General features: G+C 31.7%; 2 protein-coding genes across 3 annotated transcripts; one reads left to right on the top strand and one right to left on the bottom strand.

Annotated features, from left to right (window-relative positions):
- The first annotated feature begins 222 nt into the window (after positions 1 to 222).
- Positions 223 to 3,999, top strand: LOC126865804 (trypsin-1-like). The gene is made up of 7 exons (XM_050618700.1): positions 223 to 282; positions 465 to 648; positions 984 to 1,146; positions 1,575 to 1,783; positions 2,796 to 2,998; positions 3,223 to 3,277; positions 3,874 to 3,999. The coding sequence occupies exons 1-7, from the start codon at positions 223 to 225 to the stop codon at positions 3,987 to 3,989; spliced, it is 990 nt and encodes a 329-aa protein (XP_050474657.1). The 3' UTR covers positions 3,990 to 3,999.
- Positions 4,000 to 6,246: 2,247 nt separating this feature from the next.
- On the bottom strand, positions 6,247 to 20,638 carry LOC126866146 (soluble guanylate cyclase 89Da-like). 2 transcript variants are annotated; one of them, XM_050619351.1, is made up of 13 exons: positions 19,745 to 20,638; positions 13,882 to 14,081; positions 12,382 to 12,575; positions 11,908 to 12,041; positions 10,576 to 10,812; positions 9,603 to 9,805; positions 8,935 to 9,042; positions 8,652 to 8,820; positions 7,804 to 7,947; positions 7,508 to 7,661; positions 7,081 to 7,190; positions 6,469 to 6,592; positions 6,247 to 6,390 (listed from the first exon to the last, which is right to left on the bottom strand). In XM_050619351.1, the coding sequence occupies exons 1-12, from the start codon at positions 19,784 to 19,786 to the stop codon at positions 6,494 to 6,496; spliced, it is 1,794 nt and encodes a 597-aa protein (XP_050475308.1). In that variant the 5' UTR covers positions 19,787 to 20,638; the 3' UTR covers positions 6,247 to 6,390; positions 6,469 to 6,493. The 2 variants fall into 2 exon arrangements, with proteins under 2 accessions (XP_050475308.1, XP_050475307.1); XM_050619350.1 differs by having other exon boundaries at positions 6,469 to 6,558; positions 19,745 to 20,626.
- Between the last annotated feature and the right edge of the window lie 1,909 nt (positions 20,639 to 22,547).

Genomic DNA, 22,547 nt, shown 5'->3' with positions numbered 1-22,547 from the left:
CAAAATATAAATGTTGCTCGATAAAATAATCCTTGTTCTTCTGAGGATCGCATCTCTTTTTAGCATGTGAAAAATTGATCTTTCTTTAGTTATTAAAGGTAGAAACGCATTTTTCGGATAGTTTTGTGAAAAAGACATAATACATTAAAATTTGAACGATCAGTTTTATAGAAAATAAATACATTTATCGCATTTAGTTAATTAATAATATACTAAAGCATAATGTGTGAAGGCATTAATTATAACACATTTATATTAATATCTTATTCTGTATATTATTTGGTATATCTGTATATAATTGGTTAATCATAAGTAATAATAAAGGCATTTTGCAATAAATATTAGAGATCTTGTTAAAATAAATATAAATTTTTCGCCTAAGATTTAGAGAAAGTACAAATTCTTGTTTCCAATATATTGTTCCTGCAAACAGCAAAAGGTGACATAAATATAAAAATTTATAGTTACGTTCGCCAATCCCCGTTGAAGAAGTTGACTTAAATGCAACGCAGTATAATATAGCAGCTACGGATGATAAAAATTTCTGGGAATGGCTGGCCAGTTTAATATCCGCTGGTGGATCCATAACAGTACCCGTGACAACAACTGAACTTCCGAGACCAGCGACTGAATCGTGTTTACCTTGCAGTGAGTTTAAACTCGAAACAAGATTATTTGTTCAATATTAAAAATTTGAAGATGTACAATAAATACTCTTTATGACTTATTTAATAGAGATCAATTTATATAAGTTTTTCATTTACAACTGTGTGATACATTAACATTAATATTGTTAATTAGGACTAAAGTAATGTTAAATAAATTCAATAAAACAACAATAAAGACTCAGATAAATTAGATTCAAATAAACCAATGAATAAAAATTGGTATTATTTTGTTTTTACTTATGCCTTTATTTTGCATTTAAAGAACATTACTTAATGAAATTAATTAAACTTATGTAATAATATGTTATTTTCTAGAATGTGGTTTAACGAACACACAGAAACGGATCGTAGGTGGTGTTGAGACCCAAGTTAATCAATATCCATGGATGGCATTAATGATGTTTAGAGGACGATTCTATTGCGGCGGATCTGTTATAAGTTCTCGTTATGTATTAACCGCTGCTCATTGTGTCGACAGGTGATTTCGTAATATTATAGTATCCATATAGTAATTTATTATACACAATAATAATGTATACAGTATTATATAGTACATAATTATATACCGTAATAATGTAGCAACATCGGCAATGTCATTAGTGACATTAGAACAACTCGAATCATTTCCCTGTATCGTATACGATAATAGTTATAATAGGATTGTTACGCTACGTTGTTTTGAGATTATTCTCCAATTTGATGTAGAAATTTGTGACATTTTCGTTTCTCTTAATTTTAAACGATTTTTCTAAAAATAACAAAATAAAGAGTAGCAATTTTTCATTACATGTGGTGTAATATATATAACAATGACAGCACACGTGTGACACTATTTAATCGATTAATTATTCCATTGATATCTTGATCTATCGTAACATGAATTCAATCCATAAATAATTGAAACAGGTTCGATCCGAAACTCATGTTAATTCGGATATTAGAGCACGATCGCAATTCTACCACAGAGACAGAGATTCAAGAATTCAAAGTCGAGAAAGTGATCAAGCATAGCGGTTATTCGACGTACAACTATAACAACGACATCGCGCTCGTCAAACTGAAGGACGCCATTCGATTCGAGGGAAAGATGAGGCCTGTTTGCCTTCCAGAACGAGGTAACGTTCTAAATATTGCGATAGTCAATGGTATAGTAGCTTTGTGCATGATATAAATCATAAATAAATTTCCATTCGACGTGATATTTCTTTAAAATGCAGATTTAACAATAAGACGTTTACTATAATTCAAATTCTAGTTGCTTTGTTTGCTATGATTCATTCCAATGCAAATTCAAAAATATCTTTTCTTTTTATACTCGGGGAAATGCTCATAGACACCCCGCCGTTCTTCTGGGAAGCGGCGGGGTAGTGTCGGACTTGCCGACTAAAACCCTACGGTGGCCTACCTAACTCTTAACAGGAGTGCCCCGGGACCTCTTACGAATTGCTGCGGGAGCACTCCTGCGTCTTCTCCCATTCTGAGGGAGCCATTCCTTAAGCTTAATTTGGGCGTTGAGAGAGACCACACTTCTTAACATCATCCCCTGAACCGTCGTGCATGCACGAGGAGGACCCAGAACCTCCTCGGCATGACGATTACTATGACCACCTAGGGCGACGCAAAATCACCCTTCGACGCGGGACCGTACAAGGATGAGAAGTACTCACCCTCTCTTGCTCTGCCCGCTCCTTTGCGAGCATCGTTTTTATGGAGAAAAATTTCAAAAAAAAATTCAGAAATATTTATTTGAATTTCAATTAATATTAATATAGTAGAATTTGAGATGAATTACTCGCAATGTATTCATATGTAATGTATATTCATATCTTTTTCTTATCTTTGTTGGATAAATTTAGTTTATTTTGATATACGATATTTGGGGAGCATTTCACTTGTTATCAAATTGTTATATATATCTTTTGTAATCGCAATAGAAGTAAAAGGTTAGATTATTAGAGATTAAAAGTAAAAAATGAAACCAATAGAGAGTACAATACTAGCTTCCGTACTATTGCTAAAAATATAGTATTGTGCCTGCCTTTAATGCACCTACGAATACTAAAAAAAGGAACGAAAATAAAAAGTTCTAATGTATTAAAAAAAAGCACATATAAACTCCATTTTCAGCTAAAACTTTTGCTGGATTAAATGGAACAGTAACCGGTTGGGGCGCATTAGAAGAGGCTGGCTCGATATCGCAAACTCTGCAGGAAGTGACGGTTCCGATTCTCACGAATGCCGAGTGTCGCGCAACTAAATATCCGGCGCGGAAGATCACAGACAATATGCTGTGCGCAGGTTATCAAGAGGGAAGCAAGGATTCGTGTCAGGTAATAAAAGAAAAATTCCTTTCGTTGTTGCTTCTAACATCTTTTCGATTTACAACACGTATTCGTAGGAATAAAATTATTACGTTTTTATACATTTGCATTTACACATATACATTGACACATATACATACATCAAACTTTTGTGTACACGTTCGTCACTTAATATTAAAGAGAAATATATGTTGTTTAAAATTATAATGTTTGATTCCTTCTTTTTTTATTAGGGAGACAGTGGTGGCCCCTTACATGTTTTTAATGACAACAGTTATCAAGTAGTTGGTAAGATTCGTGTTCTATCATCGTTTGATAAAAAATAGAAATTCGGTGGAAGAGATACAGAGTGAGTCATAAAGTTGCGTATTACATGTCAATGAAAGATCAATATGTTTCTGGAAAAACAAAGAGATTTCGAATTATAATCACAATAACAGCTATAGTGACAATAAATTGGAAAATAAGAAAACGATTAATATTAGTAAATAAAAATATTTTTCCACATTCCTATAACTGAGTATTATATACAAACAGATTAATTGCTAGTGACTCTGGAGAAAGGAAATCTCTTACATATATTTATTTCAATTAAAAATATTTAATTAATAAACACCAACTTTCCAAATTCTTGTCCCAATGGCAATTGCAGAAGATTGCATCTTTCTTAGTAAAATTACCAATTATTAATCTCAATCACAAGAGTAAAATCACAATAAAATTATCAGTGAGAAATGTGTTGATTTACAATCATATAATCGTAATGCAAAACAAATTCTTACTTCTCGATATACTTCCGGAATTCAGATTAAATTAGGATCCACTTTGTATCTCGTCCATTGTCTGTTTTATAGCTAAACGAATTTACACATCTAAATTCGCAGGAGTGGTATCCTGGGGCGAAGGATGCGCGAAGCCTGGCTATCCCGGCGTTTACAGCAGGGTGAATCGTTACCTCTCGTGGATAGCGAATAACACCGAGGACGGGTGTTATTGTTAATTTAAACGATGAATAATAATCGAAAGGTCACGATACGTGTACAAGAATCTTGACTCATGTTTCGATTATTTTTCTATTCATCGTCCTGGCCGACTGAAAACTTAATACTCGCACGATTCTACGAGTGTATTTTTCAAAAGACTAGAATTCGTCCTCGTGGAATATTTCTTCCAGGAATTTAGGATTTTAACGAATTTTTATAGTCGACCATGAAACAATATGACTACAAGCTCAGCATATTTAATCTTAGTGGTCTTTCATTCAGTACTAAATTTATTTATCAACTATACATATATAGATTAACCCTCTATAATGTCAAAATTACGTATCTGTGTTTCTTAAATATTATTTTTCATATTTATTGTATCCTCTTATTACCAAGTAATCTATCAATAGCTATTGTTAATTTTTTGCTTTGATAAAGAAATTTAAGATTTTATATCTTAGAACTAAAGTTATATCGAAACTTTACATTATGGAATATGAGAAAATGATCAAAATTAGTAAATAACGAAATTTCAATATATTTTCATAGCTAAGCCGAAGCCAAATGAGTTAATTATTAGTGACTGTGGGATGAAAAGAAAAGAAAGTATGTAATCATACGTAATTCTCAACTTTATTCTCAACTGTAAAGAAAGATAGAAGATTATAGAGGGATAAAATTAGTTTCATGGAGTTTACGAGAAGTTAAAAATAATAGCTAGCTTCGCGATCCGTTATTCTACGTCGATGCAGGCGAGACAATTGAAAATTAAGGCACGTATCGAGCGTCCGACTCGTACATAACATCGAACGCACGAGAAAGAAAGTCACCTGAACTTTCTCTGTTTTTTTTTCAACGTGGAATTTCGGTGAAAACTCACGTACCTGCTACCCAATCGCAGCATGATTTGTCGTGTCACGAAGAAATCAAACGCCTATCGTGTCGTTTGCGTTACTCGTTATACAGTGAAACGTCGATTGTTCTTCATTTAATATAAATTCGATTATTTAAACGATTGATCGATCGATTTTATTACATTAAATTCGTAACATTTTCCACATTTTAGGTAATTTAAATATTTATAACAATCTATACGTAAAATATTCGATGATACTCAACTTTTAACTTGATTGTAATTTTATCATTGTAGTTTATTTATATTTGCGTTACAAACGAACTTTTTATATTGTTAATATTAAATAAAATTATTGAAATTTTAATCCCGATTGTTTGCAATTGCTTAATGAAATATTATCCTGTATAGCAACACATAATTTCTTTCTCCCCAGATAATTCTTTAAAATGATTTTTCTGTGATATTCTGAGACATAAGTTAATAATCTCCAAATGTTTTATTATATTTAACACAAACCATGCATTTAAGGTCTAACACCCATGTGTGTATCTTTTCTGTATAACGAACACTGTTTTAAATATGTACTAAAAATGTTATCAGTTTTTAAGATATTGAAGCTAAAAGGTAATAATAGTAAAAACAAGGTACAACAGATATAGGTGTGAAAGAATTGATGTGGAAACGAAGAAAATAAAAAGAAAAGAAAATGTAGCTGGAGGAAGGATATAAAGAGCAATTGAGGAAGCTTAGCTCAGCAAACAGTCTCTTAAGCCTATAATATACCGGAGGTAGCGAGGAAAATAAGAAAGGAAAAAAGGAAGGAAATAACTAAAATGGGAGAAAAGTTCGTTTACTATCTTTTTGTAACTAAATTCCGTATCTTTTTCATCATTCGACGAATCATTGTATAAAACATTTACATTAAATAACATTGAAATCTATGAACGAGTAACACCTAAAAAATATTTGAGTAAACGCATATGCCACGATTATTCACGAACTATCATATCTCTATACATCACTATAAAACTAAAACAATCTAATCATTATGTCGATTGCACACGTGATTGCACATTAATAAAGTGATTCTGATTGTTTCTAACACGGTCCTCTTTAGTCAGAATATCCTATGCAGTATTTTTTCATTTTGTCAAAATATTTCATATATTTAATATATTTGAAATAAATGCCTTTTGTTTCTTCATCTTTCAAGTGAAATTACTCTACAGAGGGTGTTATGAATTAAATGTTTTGAATTGAATATTTTAGAATGAATAAAAAAGGAAAAAAATATTTATGGCACAAAGAAAGTAATCAAACTTTATTTTCCCTCAGTTTTTGTATGATAGAATGGATACTTTAACTAAGAGGGATCCAATCATTGAACCATAAAAAGAAGTATAATTAGTAAATAATTAGAATTATCTAACTCGCCATTTGACCACGTTTTAAATATCAGTGACTAGAAGTCCTTCCGGCTTAGTAGCTTGTTGCTCAGTCGATTTACCGTCCGTGTCTACTTTGTCGGATAACCAATAAGTTTCCATGTTACCTTTACCCTGCACGGAACAGTAAACCAACGAATTATACAACACGGTTTGCGGGAATCCCTAAATTAAACTTGCTGCGATACGAACCTTGACCCAAACCAATCCGCGTGATTCAACGTAATACCGATCCGGTGGTAATAACGCTTTCACATCCGATGAGATCTGCACCTTTCCAGGCTGAATCGTGAAAATGTTTAAACCACTGTGTACACTGATAAATTTGAATTGGTCGAACATGAAAATCGATTGTGTCGTAAACATAGGCAATGAAAGGATAAGAATTTTTATTTCTTTTAAATTATGACAGAACAAAACGCAATGTAGAATAGGGTCTAAAATAGTATGTGTTGAATTATTAAGTGAGAGTACTAAATCTGGATAAGTTGTAAGTTCGAAATGGCTATATATGTCTCGAAATTTAATTGTGATTAACTTGTTTGTAAATTGTTAGAAATAATATTATGGAGTTTCTACGGCTGTATTTACTAGCGAGGTAAAACATAACATATTTTAAAATGTATAAAATTATATTAATTCAAGTAATTCAATTTTGGTAATAGTAGCACATAAATTCAATGTTTCTACCGCGTTCAATCCCTTCGTATAAAAAAGATTCACTCGTCTATTTAAATTTATTCTGCCTCGTTCTACTCATTCAATCCTTTCGCGGTGGAATTGACCATAAATAAATGAACTTACCAGACTAGTCGTTTGCATCCTAGAAGCAGTATTCACAGTGTCACCGAAAAAGCAATATCTAGGTACTTTGATGCCAACTACACCTGCTACAGCTGGTCCAGAATGGATTCCTAGGAAAGTAGAACACACTTGTATTATATTATGTTCGTTCTCGCTCAATTGCTCGAAAATATGAAAGAAAACCAGACTATCTGTCATAAAAACTAAGTCTACTTTTAATGGCAACAGAAAAAAAAAGAAAAGAAAAGAGGATAAGACAGTAAAAAGAAAACGAAACATAAAAGATTTATTTCAAATGAATCTCGGGCTAAATTGTCTATATGACTTTTATTATCTGGTAAAAAAGAAAAAAGAAAGAGAGAAAAATAAAAAAGAATTGAATTATAAAAATTGAAATATATTGGAAACAAATCTCGTGTTAAGTTACCTATACGAATTTGAATATCGACACCAGAGGGTAACTTAAGGGATCGGACGTGTTTCAGCAGCTGCAGCGAAACGTCTGCGATATTTTGCGCGTGATTTTCCGTTCTATCTGGCGCACCACTGGCTGCCATATAGACCCGGCCGACTGTTTCTACCTGTTGAAAGTCGTGAAGGTAAAATATCTTGCGTTGAAACGTCTATAAAACTATCGGTGCATTCTGTTCTCGCGTGTATTTTTATTTTATTTTTATTCTGACAATAATGCAGTGGAGTGCTTAAATTACATATGAAACTCACTTTGTATACGTTAAATTCATCCATCAGCGAGTCGAAACAAGAAAAAACAGCGTTCATCGATGAGACAATGTCCATTGCACCTTCGATCGTTGAATAATCGAAGTCGCAAAGCTCGCAGAATAAGACGGAAATAGACTCGAATGACTATAAAAGGAAAAGAATATTGAAACACTAATCTATCGGACATCGAAGATTTTGACTCCTTGCTTTGTAACAATGAATTTTTTCTGTATTACAAATTTTTTATATTTAAAGTAATTAAATATGTGTATATAATAGCTTTCTATTTTAAATAAATTCTACTCTGTCATTTCATCTATTCGAAATTTCTACTCTCATAGCTTAACCCTTACACTGCATAATTAATTGCTCTAATTCGAAAAATCTCAATTTTAGAATAAAAAGAAAGTTCTGTAACCTTCGCTCTTTTTTATATCTTTCACGTTGTCAGCAGCTATACCATCGTCAGCATCGTCACAATGGAAGAAAATATATTCTAATAGCTCGAGGATCAAAATCATATCCCTTCATGAATTATGGACTGACGACTACAGTAAAATATGGCAGCGTAAAGGTTAAAGTTTAACATGATCAATTACCATAATATTTCGAATAAAACTGATTACGGTACGGTAATATTTCGCAGAGATAACGTCCAATATTTATACAGTGTCCGTTATGCGAGCGACAATCGTGACAAAATCCAATATATGCATATTTATACACTTTGCTACAAAGAATGATAAAATATATTACAATAATATTTCATAGACACATTACAATAATATTTTACGAGATCTTGAAAACGCTAAGCACTCAAAATATTACTTTACAAGATCTTCAAATACCTCGCAAGTGCTTAAAGGACAAGCTCCAGCACGCAATCGATCAGCAACCGTCTGTGGGATCATGGAATACAAAAGCTCGTCGCTCTTATTCTTCCAGCGATCCAGCAACGCGTAGCTGTTTTCCAATTCGGTTGATCTCTGCTCAGCCCTCTCAAACATCATCTCTAATCTGACATAACGCATCGAAACATATATATATTTTGTCGATGACAATGTATCTAATTGAAACGAGTGGAATTATAGTTCAGTCAATCTTACCCGTAGTTAAAAAATAATATTGTACCTTCCGCAATGTTGCCATCCGGCGAGTACTAACTCACGACTCAAGCCATGAGGATTTAGGTCGTTCAGGTACAGGCCCATGTTAAGCAATTCGTCTAAACTGTTAATTCTGTCGAAGATATTTTGATTGTCTTATATTCTTACCGGCTTCGTTCTTTGGTATTTTGAGATGAGCAACTCAGAAGCCGTATTGATCAACTATTATACATGGAATATTAAAAACTCATATAATAGAAAAATGATATATCATTATTATCTAAAATTAGTTTTCGAATTATCTTATTTTAAATTCATTTAGAATTTTTTATTATTAGATATAGGATCAAATATAAAGATAAGAAATTAAGAGTATCATATCAAAAATTAAATTGTCAAAAAATACAAAGAAAAATATGAGCTAGTAATTTTAATAGAATCTTTTCACTCTTTATATAATTACGTACTAATCAATATCCATCCATACTTTTCCATTAAAAAATCCAATTTTCTTCTCACCATAAATAATCCATTTTAAACTTTTGAGCGATAGCGTAGGTCACTATCTTTGTAAAAGTTGAATATCAATCACATAGTCATAACCAATAAAATCAATAAAATCGAGATAGATTACATCAAGTTGACCAATTTAGCTTCTGAGAGGCTCATATATACATATGTTCGTCAACTTACAGGGGACTACATAAGAAAATAATTGCTTTAAGATCCTCGATATATCTCATTTGACCTTTCAATAGTATGCTCCTGGCTCCTTGACTGCCTCGCCTATCCAATCCCGAGCTGGTGCTTGGGGTATTGTCCGAGTTAGATGAAGCATCGTTATCGTTTAATCTGACCAGCTCCAATTCGAACATCACAGAATGCAAGTACATCACCTGTCCACATGCAGGTAAGTTATCACTTTGTCGAAGACTTTGATAAGTATGGATGCCAATTAAGGAATAAATTGTTGATGAGTTTATTAAGGAGGAATTAATTACGATGGTTATGTTGCGAGAGAGTAACTAAGACGAGCTTTTCTTAAGAAGATAGTAATGAAATATTATTTTCTTGGAAAGTAGGTAGACTTTTATAAAACTGATAAAATACGTAATCAAGGTTCCTTGTTGATTAATTTATTAGTTAGTACGCGGAGTAATGGCGATGATATTGAGAATTTCTACTTTAAATTTTACGTATGAATTTTTATATATATTGAGAATTTAAAGTAGAAGTTTACAATATTAATGAAAACTTTATGAATGTTTAGGTAAATTCATAGTGAAACTTAAGCAGAAATTTTCTTCACCCATTAAATATTACTCCTACGTGTTTTTAGTGTTACTTGGAAGAACTATGCTTTATAAAGTATGTAAAAATGTAATTTAATTTAATGTCCCCTTTCGTTTGACAAAATCACTAATTTGTAAAACAATGTAGTATAATAGTAATTAAAATAAATATAAGTTTAGAAGCGTTGAGAATTATTTTCCAAACGCGTAACTTTTCGAAATAGAAAATTATATCAGCTCAATATGAAAGACCCTTATACGAAAAGACATTTTACATGGATCTGAGATATAGTTATATAATGCAATATCCTTATCCCTTAACTTCAAGAAAATTGGACACTTTCTGCTTTATTTGTCATAAAAAGCTCTCTTACATTTCCCCACGTGAAAGATATCCCTTTAGGCCTACGGAATTTAAAAACATCCGTGACGTGTTTATTCAAAATGGACGAACTGCCACCCCATGCTTGCAGGAGTTTATCACCGGCCCCCAATATCTTCATGTCTTTGTTGATTACCACTCCAAATGGGAAAAGACGTAAAAGGAACGATATTGACACCGGTGCTAATTCACGGCCAAGTGGAGTTTTCATACTGTTGTTCTTTGCGATCTAAGAACGTGAACATGAATAATTTTAAAGTTTAAGTGGAGATATATATGTAAATACAAAGAAAATAAAAAATAATTTTATTTTATGAAAAAGCATGGAAATTTTATATCGAGTATGGCGATGAACATTGTAAGAGCTAGAATAATTTATTCCAATGTTCTAAGCTAAAATCTTAATAGTTTTTTAAATTTACATTTTATATAGAGATTTTATATTGATTAAAAATAATTCCTTTTTATTAGAACAGATAGATAGTAAACGATACAAAATTTTCATTTTAACTCCCCGCCAGCAATATAGGTCGTTAACGTCCAGACGAAATTTTTATTGTTTAATTTCTCCCAAACGAAGGTGTCAGATAAAAAAACTTACATCTACAGGACTCTGACTGAGTAAATACTGTTTGCTTCAGTAGCCCCGATTCAGTTCTAAATACTACGAGGGTAATATGAGCACCATGCCTTCAACGACTCATATTGCCGCCCACGTCATTTTAATGTCGCGTAATTTTTTTTTCATTTCCATATACAATATAGTAACCTCTTAACGGTCAGTGTCTCATCTGGCTTTTATGTTCCTTATACTTTAATAAGTATGAGATACACAGTCTTTCTTTCTCAACGCGTGTCTCGTGTTATTTTTCAATAATAAATAATCCACTCAAAAATCCCGCAAATATAGATCTTAAAATGATTATACTTTTCTAAGGGTTGAAAAAGTTCTTGATATTTTTTCGAACGATCATAGTCTTATCGGTAAAATCCTATAATAGGTTCTTAAAATATTTGTTTATTACGAAATTGTGTACTTTCAAACAATTTCCCATTTTTTCACAACTTTGTGTCAAATTTTTATTTTTATTGGAAAAAGATTTAAACATTTGGCTGAAGTATCACTTGTATGGTAAATTAAAGACTATGATAAGTATCTGAGAATTTTTTCAGATATTTTTAAAGTTGAAAACAGTAAGAAATTAAGTCAGGGATTGAAAGGCCCATAATGCCGACCGGTTTAGTATTGCCGACGAGGGGTTAATTATTAAACTATAACTTATACGTATATCATGGATTGAAATATTTCTATGTAATTACTCACGTATTCACGATTGTCGAAATCAATTCTAAATTTAACCATTACACTTCTGGATCCAGGGATATTGTTTGAACTTCCTAATACTCGTATGACTAAATCTGTTTCGTAAAGCTCTTTCGCTATTTGAAATAACTGACCTAAGGAAAAATATGAAAGTGAACCTTTGTTGTATATTTTGTAACTAAATTTATATCGATTTTATCTTGTGAAAAATAATTTCTTGCATCTTTTAGATTTTATTATATATATATATATATATATATATATATATATATATATATATACATATATATATACATATATATATACACATATATATACATACATATATATATATATATACATATATATATATATATATACACATATATATATATAATATATTATAATATATATATAATATATTATAAGCGAAAGTTAAAGTAGAAGCACTCGTAAAGAGTAAAAGACTTATCTTAAAAAGTTGTGTTATCTTACCCATAAGATAGTGCGTAAATCCTTTCCTGGTGCTTCGATAAACTAACACCACACCCTGTGGGTCGACGTGTGTAGTGTACATCGAAGGACTTTTCATACGTGGATACGTGAATCTCATTTGCATGTGAATATTGTCAACGTTTTGTAGAAAGTCACAAAAATAACGACCAGTGGCTTTTATCATGCAGGCATATCTGTGACAAAGATAATAATTACTATTGAATTTTAATCCAGAAGAATCCCAATTTTACTTTTTGAATATTTGGAAGAATGGAAACGGCAGTGACACGAAACAAGCATTCTTATACAATTCGAAAGAAATGTTTTATCAACCCTTGCATTATCAGAAATTCACATCAAAATAAAATTCGTTTAGTTCCACTAAAAAAAAAAAAAAAAAAGGAAAAATAAATATATTTCGAATGAATTAAAATGAATTTCTTGTTACAATATATTTCTTTAAAACTTTTTATACCAATATTCTTTAGTAATTATTTTAAAGCTTGATTGATTATTCGGATGGTTAAAAAAAGATTTATGAGTTACAATCATCTAGCATTTCAAATTTACAATCGACATAAATCACGTTCTATGTTCCATATTCAAATAATTCTCCCTCTTGAGACATTGAAAATTGATAAAACAGTACACCACATGATTCTGGTTGCATAAACTACAACAAGAACAAGTATATTATAAAGACAATCTAGCAAATAGTTTTCAACTCTATTGCAACACATGGTTCTCTTTATTTTCATCGAGTAAGAACAAAAAGCACAGTAAAGTAAGATGAAACATTTGATGCAGGTAGTGGTAAATACGCCTTTTGATTGCCCGAGGAGTGGTTTGCTAATGATGCCAACTGGAGTATCGACTCAAATGCAACAAAATATTAATCGAAGCTTTTAATTGATCTTATGCTCGTTCCCACAGGTAATAATTAATTCTACATCACGTAGTTCTCGATGTATAATAGTAATTGGTTCGTTTAATTAGCCAGAACCTGAATTCAATATCGTGGTACGAGCTCTATTCAATCAGGCATGTGTTTCAACTTGTGCGACCGTAAATGACTTCGACTTTGTTGATATTTAAACGTCACAATTACCCTCCATACCTCCAATTTTGCAACACACCAAATATGTTTCTAAGAATTTCTTTTTCTATCCACATATTATATTTCCTTCATTTTTAACCTATACATTATTTTTCTTTCTTTATGTCTTTCTTTGGAGTAACATAAAATTGTTTAGTACAAACTAGACAAACAATAAAACAAGCATTTTCACACATTTTATCTACATATTACGTTTTTCTAGGTTTCAAAAATATCAATCATACATGCTATTGATATTTTTACATTTATCATTAGAGCAATGTAGAATTGTTTCACGCGAATTAAACAAGTAATATATTTCTTTACTCTGAAGGAACTTTTTATCCCACACTTGGTATCTTTAGATTGTACATGACTCATAAAACATCAGAAAATTCACTTACCCTAAGTTGCTAAAAAATCTAACGAAACACTTCCCAAAGAATTGCATTACATCCTCCACGGATTCGCCATTGCATTCGGCTAATGCAGCAGCTAAATTGGTCATAAGCTCGTCGGGATACGTTTGTCGCGTGTTGAAAACCATATGTTTGCAATCAGCTCTTTCCAGGAGCTGAAGCCACACATCCTCGCCGTATTCTAACTGTAACGAGAATTTGATGGCTTTGTCATTATTAGCATTCTTCCTGAACAAACTTTTTCCATCCTGGTTATATTACTTTCCATATTACTTTCTTTCACATTTTTCTTTTTCTTAGAGAATCATTTTATACCAGTCTTAGAAATTTTATTTTAGAAAGATTGTATTACGTAATATAACGTTATAACGAAAGCCACGTAGTGTGAAGAGAGTCAGTGAAAACGTTATTGTAAATTTCATTTACATTTGGAATTTCAAAATGTAATACCATAGGAAATTTTAATGTTCTAAAAAATATAGAAAACTTTTTATCAAAATGTAATATGTTATAAAATAAAAATGTCAAAGTGATATATTAGTTTCTCAGACAAATGATCTTTCACGGTTCAACGTGTCGATGAAGAACGTGGAAAAAATTTTATTTTTTTCACGCAGATTTTTGTGCCACCAGATGATTGATTTCCGATAAAAATGGCTCAAGAACGGTGAGAAAAGACAATATAAAAGGATAAAACGTTTAGCTGTTTTTATTATGCTCCGGGGAATATTTCACCCTTCATAGTTCCTATTGTTTCCACGTCACGAAAAACAAAGAGCGAACTCTGTACTATGGAACTCGTTACGTCATTTATAAGTAACGACTTTATATTCGCTGTACTTAATTTACCATGAATCAAGTTGCGGGACACGTATATTTCTTATCTTAAAATTAATAAAATTTTCTTCATTAGTTTCTTTGAAAAATGCTGTTGGATATTATTTAAATGAAACTCATTTATAAACATAGAGATATTGAATTTATTAGGTGTAAGAAAGAATTCTATACTTTTATGAATACAATGTATCTTCACTTTTAAGACTTTTAAAATTTCAATCATTCAAATATTTTTCATTTAAGTTGATAACTTTTTCCATTCGTTACATGTATTGATTAATTCTTTATTGTTGCTCTTTCACGTCGAACTTTTAAAAACATTGACACGTGGCTCATTTTTAAACTTCCTTTCCTTCCTCTGATATCATTTTCACAGACTATTACTTTTTATGTGTATTGTACTTTATCGACTATATCTTTACTGATATCGGATGACAAATAAATATGAGAAAATATTAAAAGATTATAGTTACAATAAGGACAAGAATAAACTGTTAACCGACTATTTACATTAAAGTTAAAAGAAAATAATATTTCAACAATTTCAAATCAATTTTTATTAATAAACCAAAAATTTGAACAAGCACATTTACTGTCATTGTTTTCGTAATCTTTTCTTGACTTATATTTTACAAATTTAACGTCAGCCGTACACAGATATGTTAAAAAGTTTTAAAGAATCTCACTCTGAGGTACCTCTGTTCGACTGCAAAATTAAAAGTACAGGCAAAACCTTCTCTGCACCTAATATTTAATACTGATCATATATATAATTCTATTCTTTCCACACATTGATAAGTTACAAAATCAAATAAAATACACAATTTTATTTATTAGATCTCATTATGTGATATATGAACTCATTAGTTTAATTCGTGTCTGTTCTTTTCTACAAGTGATTAATTTGATATGCACAAAGTACTTATAAAATGAACTACAATTGGTACGCTTAATATTAAAAATTCATTACTACATTTCACAGAACGATCACTTAATACACATGTGTATATCGTTAAATGTACAAAATGTTGTTCATTCTACATATTCACAAGAAATTGATTCGCGCAATCAAGCCAATTTCTAGTTCCCCGTAGAATAATCAATGCTGTTTCCGACATAATGACTTTAGTCACGAAAATTAATATCGTCTTCACACTAATGAGACCTCGTGAGATTTAACATGTCAAATGGACACGCAAATTTTTCAAATAAAACGAATCGTCAATGTTTAATTATTAAATATCAATTAAACGCTGAGTTATGCACAAGTACAACTTTTATCGTATATTTTAATTCTATCAGCCCTCGTTACAATAATTACTTTGCCTCATAAATTATGTACAAACGATTTTCTAAGTTTTAATGGGACGATTTTCTAATTTTGCGATCAAATGGTTGTCTACCTTTTTAATCAAACGATTCTCTAATACTATGTCCAAGGGACTTTTAATTTTTTAATTAAATGATTTCCTAACTTTCAATCGATCGATTTAATACCTCTAAAGATCGCAATTACCTTGTAGAATCTCTTCAAAGGAATTAATCAAGACGACGCGACCCATGCATGCTAACAGAGATAGTGTAGCTAGCTTTCCTCTTACATAAAATTTATTCCTTAAAGTTGCCTCGTAGTTGCAGAAACTTCAAACGAGATATTTGCTTTCGTAGATATTTACCGAAGGACAGTGAACAATAAATAATAAATTGTTGACTAAGCGGTCGTCATTGATACAAAAGTTATTTAGAAAAACAAATTAGCGTCCTTAAGTGACGGAAGAACGATGCTATTTTTAAATCTTCGTACAATTAAGGCGTCTTACCGAAAGGAAGTCTGAATCCATCCATATTCAGGTAGCTCGTTTGTTGCGTACCTTCAAACCATTTCCTTCGGCCACTACGTGACTCTTTTTGCAACGACTGATTATTTTCGGACGATACAATAAATCAGCCACTTGCACTCCGCTTGATAAACACATCGATATACACGATCGTTCAAAAGTATCCAGACACTTGCTTATTTTTGACACAATATACTTTCATTATAAAATTATAGATAGATCGAACTGTACTGATTTTGTTCTTTTTGGCCACCATACTTACGTGTAATTGAGCTATTAAATTGCCCAAATCAAAAAGTTAATATAATAATTAATAATAAAACTATTGTTTATGATCGTCACACTTTAAACTATTTTATTATTTAACAAGCTTGTGCCTCAGGTTCTTTCATTTCTAAATGAAGGATCATAGGAGGAAAACATAAGATAAGTATCTTTTCGTTCATTTTCTGATCTTTATCTTTAGTCACGAAAATCCATGCTCTAGTCATTCATTTATAAAACTTTCGTTAAATTTAAATATGGTTACTGTAAGTCAAGTAAAGTATTCAAATATTTATGAACTGCAGTGTAAGGCAGTTTCATTTTGTTTGTACGACTGAAAAGGGTTGAGATTTGCAAAGGCAACAATTGCTGAACAAGGAGAGGCAATTTTTCCGGAAGCACAATTCTATGGTCGCATTCGATCGTTTTGCTCCGGAAACGGGGAGGATTAAAAACTCGTGCAGGAATCAGGATATTTATTTCAGTCATCGATACTTAAACAAATTGGGATACTTTATCAAGATGATTAAGAACGGACGTAAATCGCCGAGACTGAGAAAAGGAGAATATTGGAGAATGCTATCGCGTTGCAGATCGGATCATATTCCTTTATGATTTCTATTCCCAGAGAAATTCTTTTCGATTAATTTCATATTCCCTCAAGGTGTTCTATCGAGAGTCTTTTAGTCTGTATTAATTAGTTTTCAATTATATTTGTTAGATAAATGTAGGCATTAATTATACGCACTATTGTTTGCGAGTACTGAGTCACGAATTATGCTGTATTTTGTAAGAATTTAATTGTTAAATAATCTGTAATAATAAAACTATTTTATGATCTTTCGGTTATAAATTATGTTTAGAGGATTCAAGTAAATTGTACAGATATATAACTTTGAATGCCATTTACGTATCCATTCAGACTTAAAGGTTTAGTTAAATTAAATTAAAAAATGAAATTCTTTTATAATCTATTCTAAATGATGATTACATGCAATAGAAAAAATTTGTAATTATTAATTACTAGAATGCATAACTATTCATCTGCTACATTAATTTAGGAAACTCTTTGCTTACCTCTTGGTAAGAAATAACATTTAGCGAAGTAGAAAAGACTGTAAAGGTTTATTTCGAATACTAAAAACTTTATAACGCAATGCGGTATTTGTAGCAGTAATAATAATTCTATAGAATGATATACAGTCATTGTAGAAGGTAGTAGATCTCTAAAAGAAATTGATAAAAGAAAATTTATGTGTACCATTAACTGCAAAGTAAGAACTAAACAATACTTTCTTTCATTTTGTATAATAAATAATCGATATGATTTCGCTTTGCATTTTACACGTTATTTTATAACTATAAAACTACAACAATACGTGAAAGATTTGTTCTCGATCTGGTATACAGATTCATTGCACATACTTTCAAATACCCCTATGTTTTTCTTACAAAATTGATGTACATATAGCTACTAAGATAACAAAGTTTGACATTTCATAGCAAAGTGGTACGCGCATGTATAGGAATAAAAAAGTTATGACGTTTAATAAGGAAAAAAACTATTGCATTTAGAGAAACTTTCATTATCAGTTTAACTGGTACGAATCGAAGTGATCAACATCAAGTATACAGGGTGATGCTAAAAGTCAAGATGAGTCACGTTTTTTTAAATATAAAAACGAAGTACCATAAAAGATTTTGATTATCAGGAATTAGATATTATTTCTATAAGTCATCTTATTGTTACTTGCTAGAATTGTGTTTAATGTTTCGTATCTTTGTTTTATAGAAGTGCGGCATTTACATTTAATACAATTATATTTAATTATGCTTCTAGATTTTAAGTTATTCATTGAACTAGGAAACACAAATGAACCTATATGTATACTGCATACGTTACCAAATATTTACATTCATGTCTGCAACAGGAAATATTTAAACACGGACATAAATAACTCGCGAAATATATAAAACATAAAACAAGATATTCCTCACTGACAAAGAATTCTGTGGATTTTATTAAAAAAAAAAAAAAAAGATACAATCATAACTTATGAAAAATTTGGACGCAAAAATGCACATAATACGCAGAAATATAGAAAACATCCAAAGCAGAATAGTCGTTATAATATTTAATACACAACATGAATCACTATTTACGTTCCATCTTTTTTAGGTATGTTCACAAAAATAGGAATTTTTATACGTGTATATCCGCAATTTATAAAGAGTACGTTTATTCATCTTACTGTTACATATTTTATTAAAGAAATAATAACAGTTCAGAAGCGTCCTTCTAGCAATATTCTGTCCCTAATTTTGCTCAACTCTCACAGTCCTCAAGTTTCTATCTCTGAATTTTGTTTTAACAAACAAAAAGACTTCTAACATATCAAATAATTCTCAACAAAAAATAAAAATTAGAAACCACGCGTATCAACAATTATTATTCAATTTCTTCCTGAATCTTAACAATAATTTCTTAATAATAGGAAAGCAATTAACTTTAAGAATAACTGAAAGAACACAACAGGGTTAAAACGCGGGCCCAGTTATCACACTAATCCTGTACAGCGGTGCATGTGCTTCCTGCCCTGCTATTTCCTTCTTATCTCACCATGTAATAACTACATTATTTTGGATCAAGGAACTATACCGCTGATTGTATCAATTCTCTTTCAACTTTCAACTCACGCACACCGTTTTAACTGCCTGACACAATCGAATACCTAAACGTAATCGAACGCTAACACACGTTGATTCAGGATAACAGAGGAGGTACCATTCAAACACGGATGAGGAACGAGAATAAACAGGATCTTCGGGTACTGGTTTAGCGAAAAGCGTAGCACTCACACACAGAGTTGTCTATCTTTTTCTCTTTCTTTGTACATACGTTTACCGACCTGCACGAAGTGCTGCACACTCTCCAACAGCATACCGTACATTGTTCCGGCTGTTTCCGCGGTATTACTTCACCAAGTGACGTACGCATTCATAAGGAAGCAGCTCGTGCCCGGAATTGGGAAAATGCGATCTTTCGCGATCACGACGGTGTTTCTGAGCGCGGAACGTCGGTTGCATCGTCGCGGCGAACGCGTCGCACCGCCGTCTTCCAGTCAAGTGTTTCGCGCCATTACTATGCCAGTTGCCATATCAGATTGCGCTTTTATTATCTCTCTTTACGAGAGAGTGAACACAGAGAGACTGGTCCGGCTCGACGGCGCGCTTAACTTTGAGTTTCAACATTGTGCCGACGGGGGTTCAGACTCGGGAAGGGTGGTTAGGATTCACGCCGACTGCGTGCGCAGCATGCTGGTTCTTCTGCTTGCTTCCTAGCACCTTTGGACACCTGTTCATCTTCCGATAGCGTACGTACACCTGGGAATTGTTTCCCTTACTTGTCAGAAATTCTGACGTATGCGATGACAGTAAGTTATATGTATGTAATATACGTTGGTCTGATCTCATTCCTGTCAAGGTAGTACGTGAAATGTCAAAGATGATAGCTGAAAACGTAGTTTTTGAAGCTCGACGCCTTTACATTTAACGGATGAAAGTGATTTCCTAAATTAAGTATGTGGTTGGTTCTGTTGAATGGTTTTTCTGGCAATGAGAAAAGCCTTAAGAAATTTAATGGATGCAATTTATATATAGGCTGATCCAATCTTCTCTATTTTGTAAAATATGTAAAATATTCACTAGCGATTTTTGGAGGTTGAAGTTTTTAAGTTCAGCAGGTAAAAGTGAGTTTTAGGATTGATTCAATTTGAAATTAGTGGAAATTTGGAGAATTCGGTTGTGTAGTATGCTTGATAATGAGAAAGGTTCCAGGAAATGCGATGAATGTAATTTACACGTAAATTGACTAAATCTTTTTTCTGCGGAGCTGATATGTAGGGTACGAAAGACAAAATAGTGACTGGAATCCTATTTTTTGAAAAACAGATGAAAGTGATGTTTTGATGCAACTTTAAAAGTTGAAAGGTTAAGACAGGACTAGTAGTTTAGTCAAATAGCAAATAAAGCCGAATTGACACTGTTGATTCATCGAAAAACATCGATTGCATCTTTGTTTCATCCGTAGTGATTCTTCAAAGTAAACAGTCACAGACTGTGTTTGAACTAGCCTTTAAATTAATGAAGATTGAGAGAAATTGATTTGTTTGAATAATTTATCTAACAAAGAAAACTTCTAAGAAATACGACTGATTTAGTATTTTTTGTCTAAGGATATTTTTATGCAGAGTAAACGGCAATATGTATAGCAGCTGAGACGTAGTTTGTAAATATTGAAGATTTAAATTATAATAGCAAATAGTGACGTAGGTATGTGTAATGCATCGATTAATGAAGTTTAAGGTTAGTAAGAATAGAGGAAAGTTCATTTAATTGGATTATTTTTCTGAGGAAACTTCTAAGAAGTATGATAAAAGATCTACTTACGTATATCTATATATGTATCTAATATTTCTTCTCTAATCTTCTCTAATCTACCTAGTGAATAATAACTATACGCTAATCTGACTTTTCGTGTCAAGATATTTCGTGGGGAGCAAAGATTTCAGTTAGAATATAGTTTTTGAACTTTGAAACTTTCAAGTTGAGCAATTGGATGTGTAATATTTCGACTGAGAAATTAAGTTTAAAGTTGGTAAGAATGGAGAGAAGTTGGTTTGTCTGGCTAAATGAGTGGCTTATTCATTAAGCATTCTGTCCTTTGTCCTCTCTTGAGACGATTCGTATTATGACTTTGGGGTTTAGTCCCTCTATTTTAGTAAATAGAACTCAACGTATGCTTCGCATAAACGCAATCTCATTATCAATTCAGATTAAAATTTAATCGAAATTGCTACCTAAGGTGAGCTTGACGTCTGAGATTCGATAAATTATTTAGCTTACCATGTACTATCCAATATAAAGTAGTTCATGCACGATGAAGACACAGGCTACGCAATACATACAGATCTATTTAACCTTATTCCAATTAATATTTAATGTAAAATTTAACGTTTAATATATTTTCGCTATTCAGAATACATTTAACGCATTGTATAAATTTTTACACACTAAATTCTTAACATAAATCTAAGATCTAATATCCCTAATATACAGATTCAGATTGAATACGTTTAACTAAAATTTGATGTATTTAATCTGTCTAAATTACTTGCGTTAAATGTCTTATTGTATGAAATTTATCTATGTTCTACAAGTAGTATTTTATGAACCAATTTTTAAAACATACACTTATCTTTGTGATGGGTATTCGTTATACGAATGCATACGTGCGAGAGAACGAAATCGTGCGTATGATAATGTATGTCACAAAAACAAGATGTACAACTCGGCATGTAGAAGATGTACTGTTATCTTTGCTATACACGTGCCAACGTTTTATTGTGCGTAGTAGCGACATACACGGCATTACAACTCGTTTTCGAAAGTGGGAATTAAACGTGCGAAGATGGCAATTTCTTTTATTCCTGCTACAGGAAATTACAGCTTATACGAAGAAATACATGTTATAGTACAATAGTCGTACTACGAGATTGCTTCGTACCACGGAAATGAAAACCGATAAAGTTCTTTTTAAATTAAATTGTAAATTACAAATAATTATAAAATAATTGTAAAAATTCAATTTATTTAATTTTCACCATTGGTATCTTAACATATGTGTACAAATCATATGTTACGTACTTTTAT

This window comes from Bombus huntii, chromosome 5, assembly GCF_024542735.1.
Source record: "Bombus huntii isolate Logan2020A chromosome 5, iyBomHunt1.1, whole genome shotgun sequence".
Classification (NCBI taxonomy): Eukaryota; Metazoa; Arthropoda; class Insecta; order Hymenoptera; family Apidae; genus Bombus; species Bombus huntii.
This window is presented reverse-complemented; position numbering and strand designations above follow the sequence as displayed.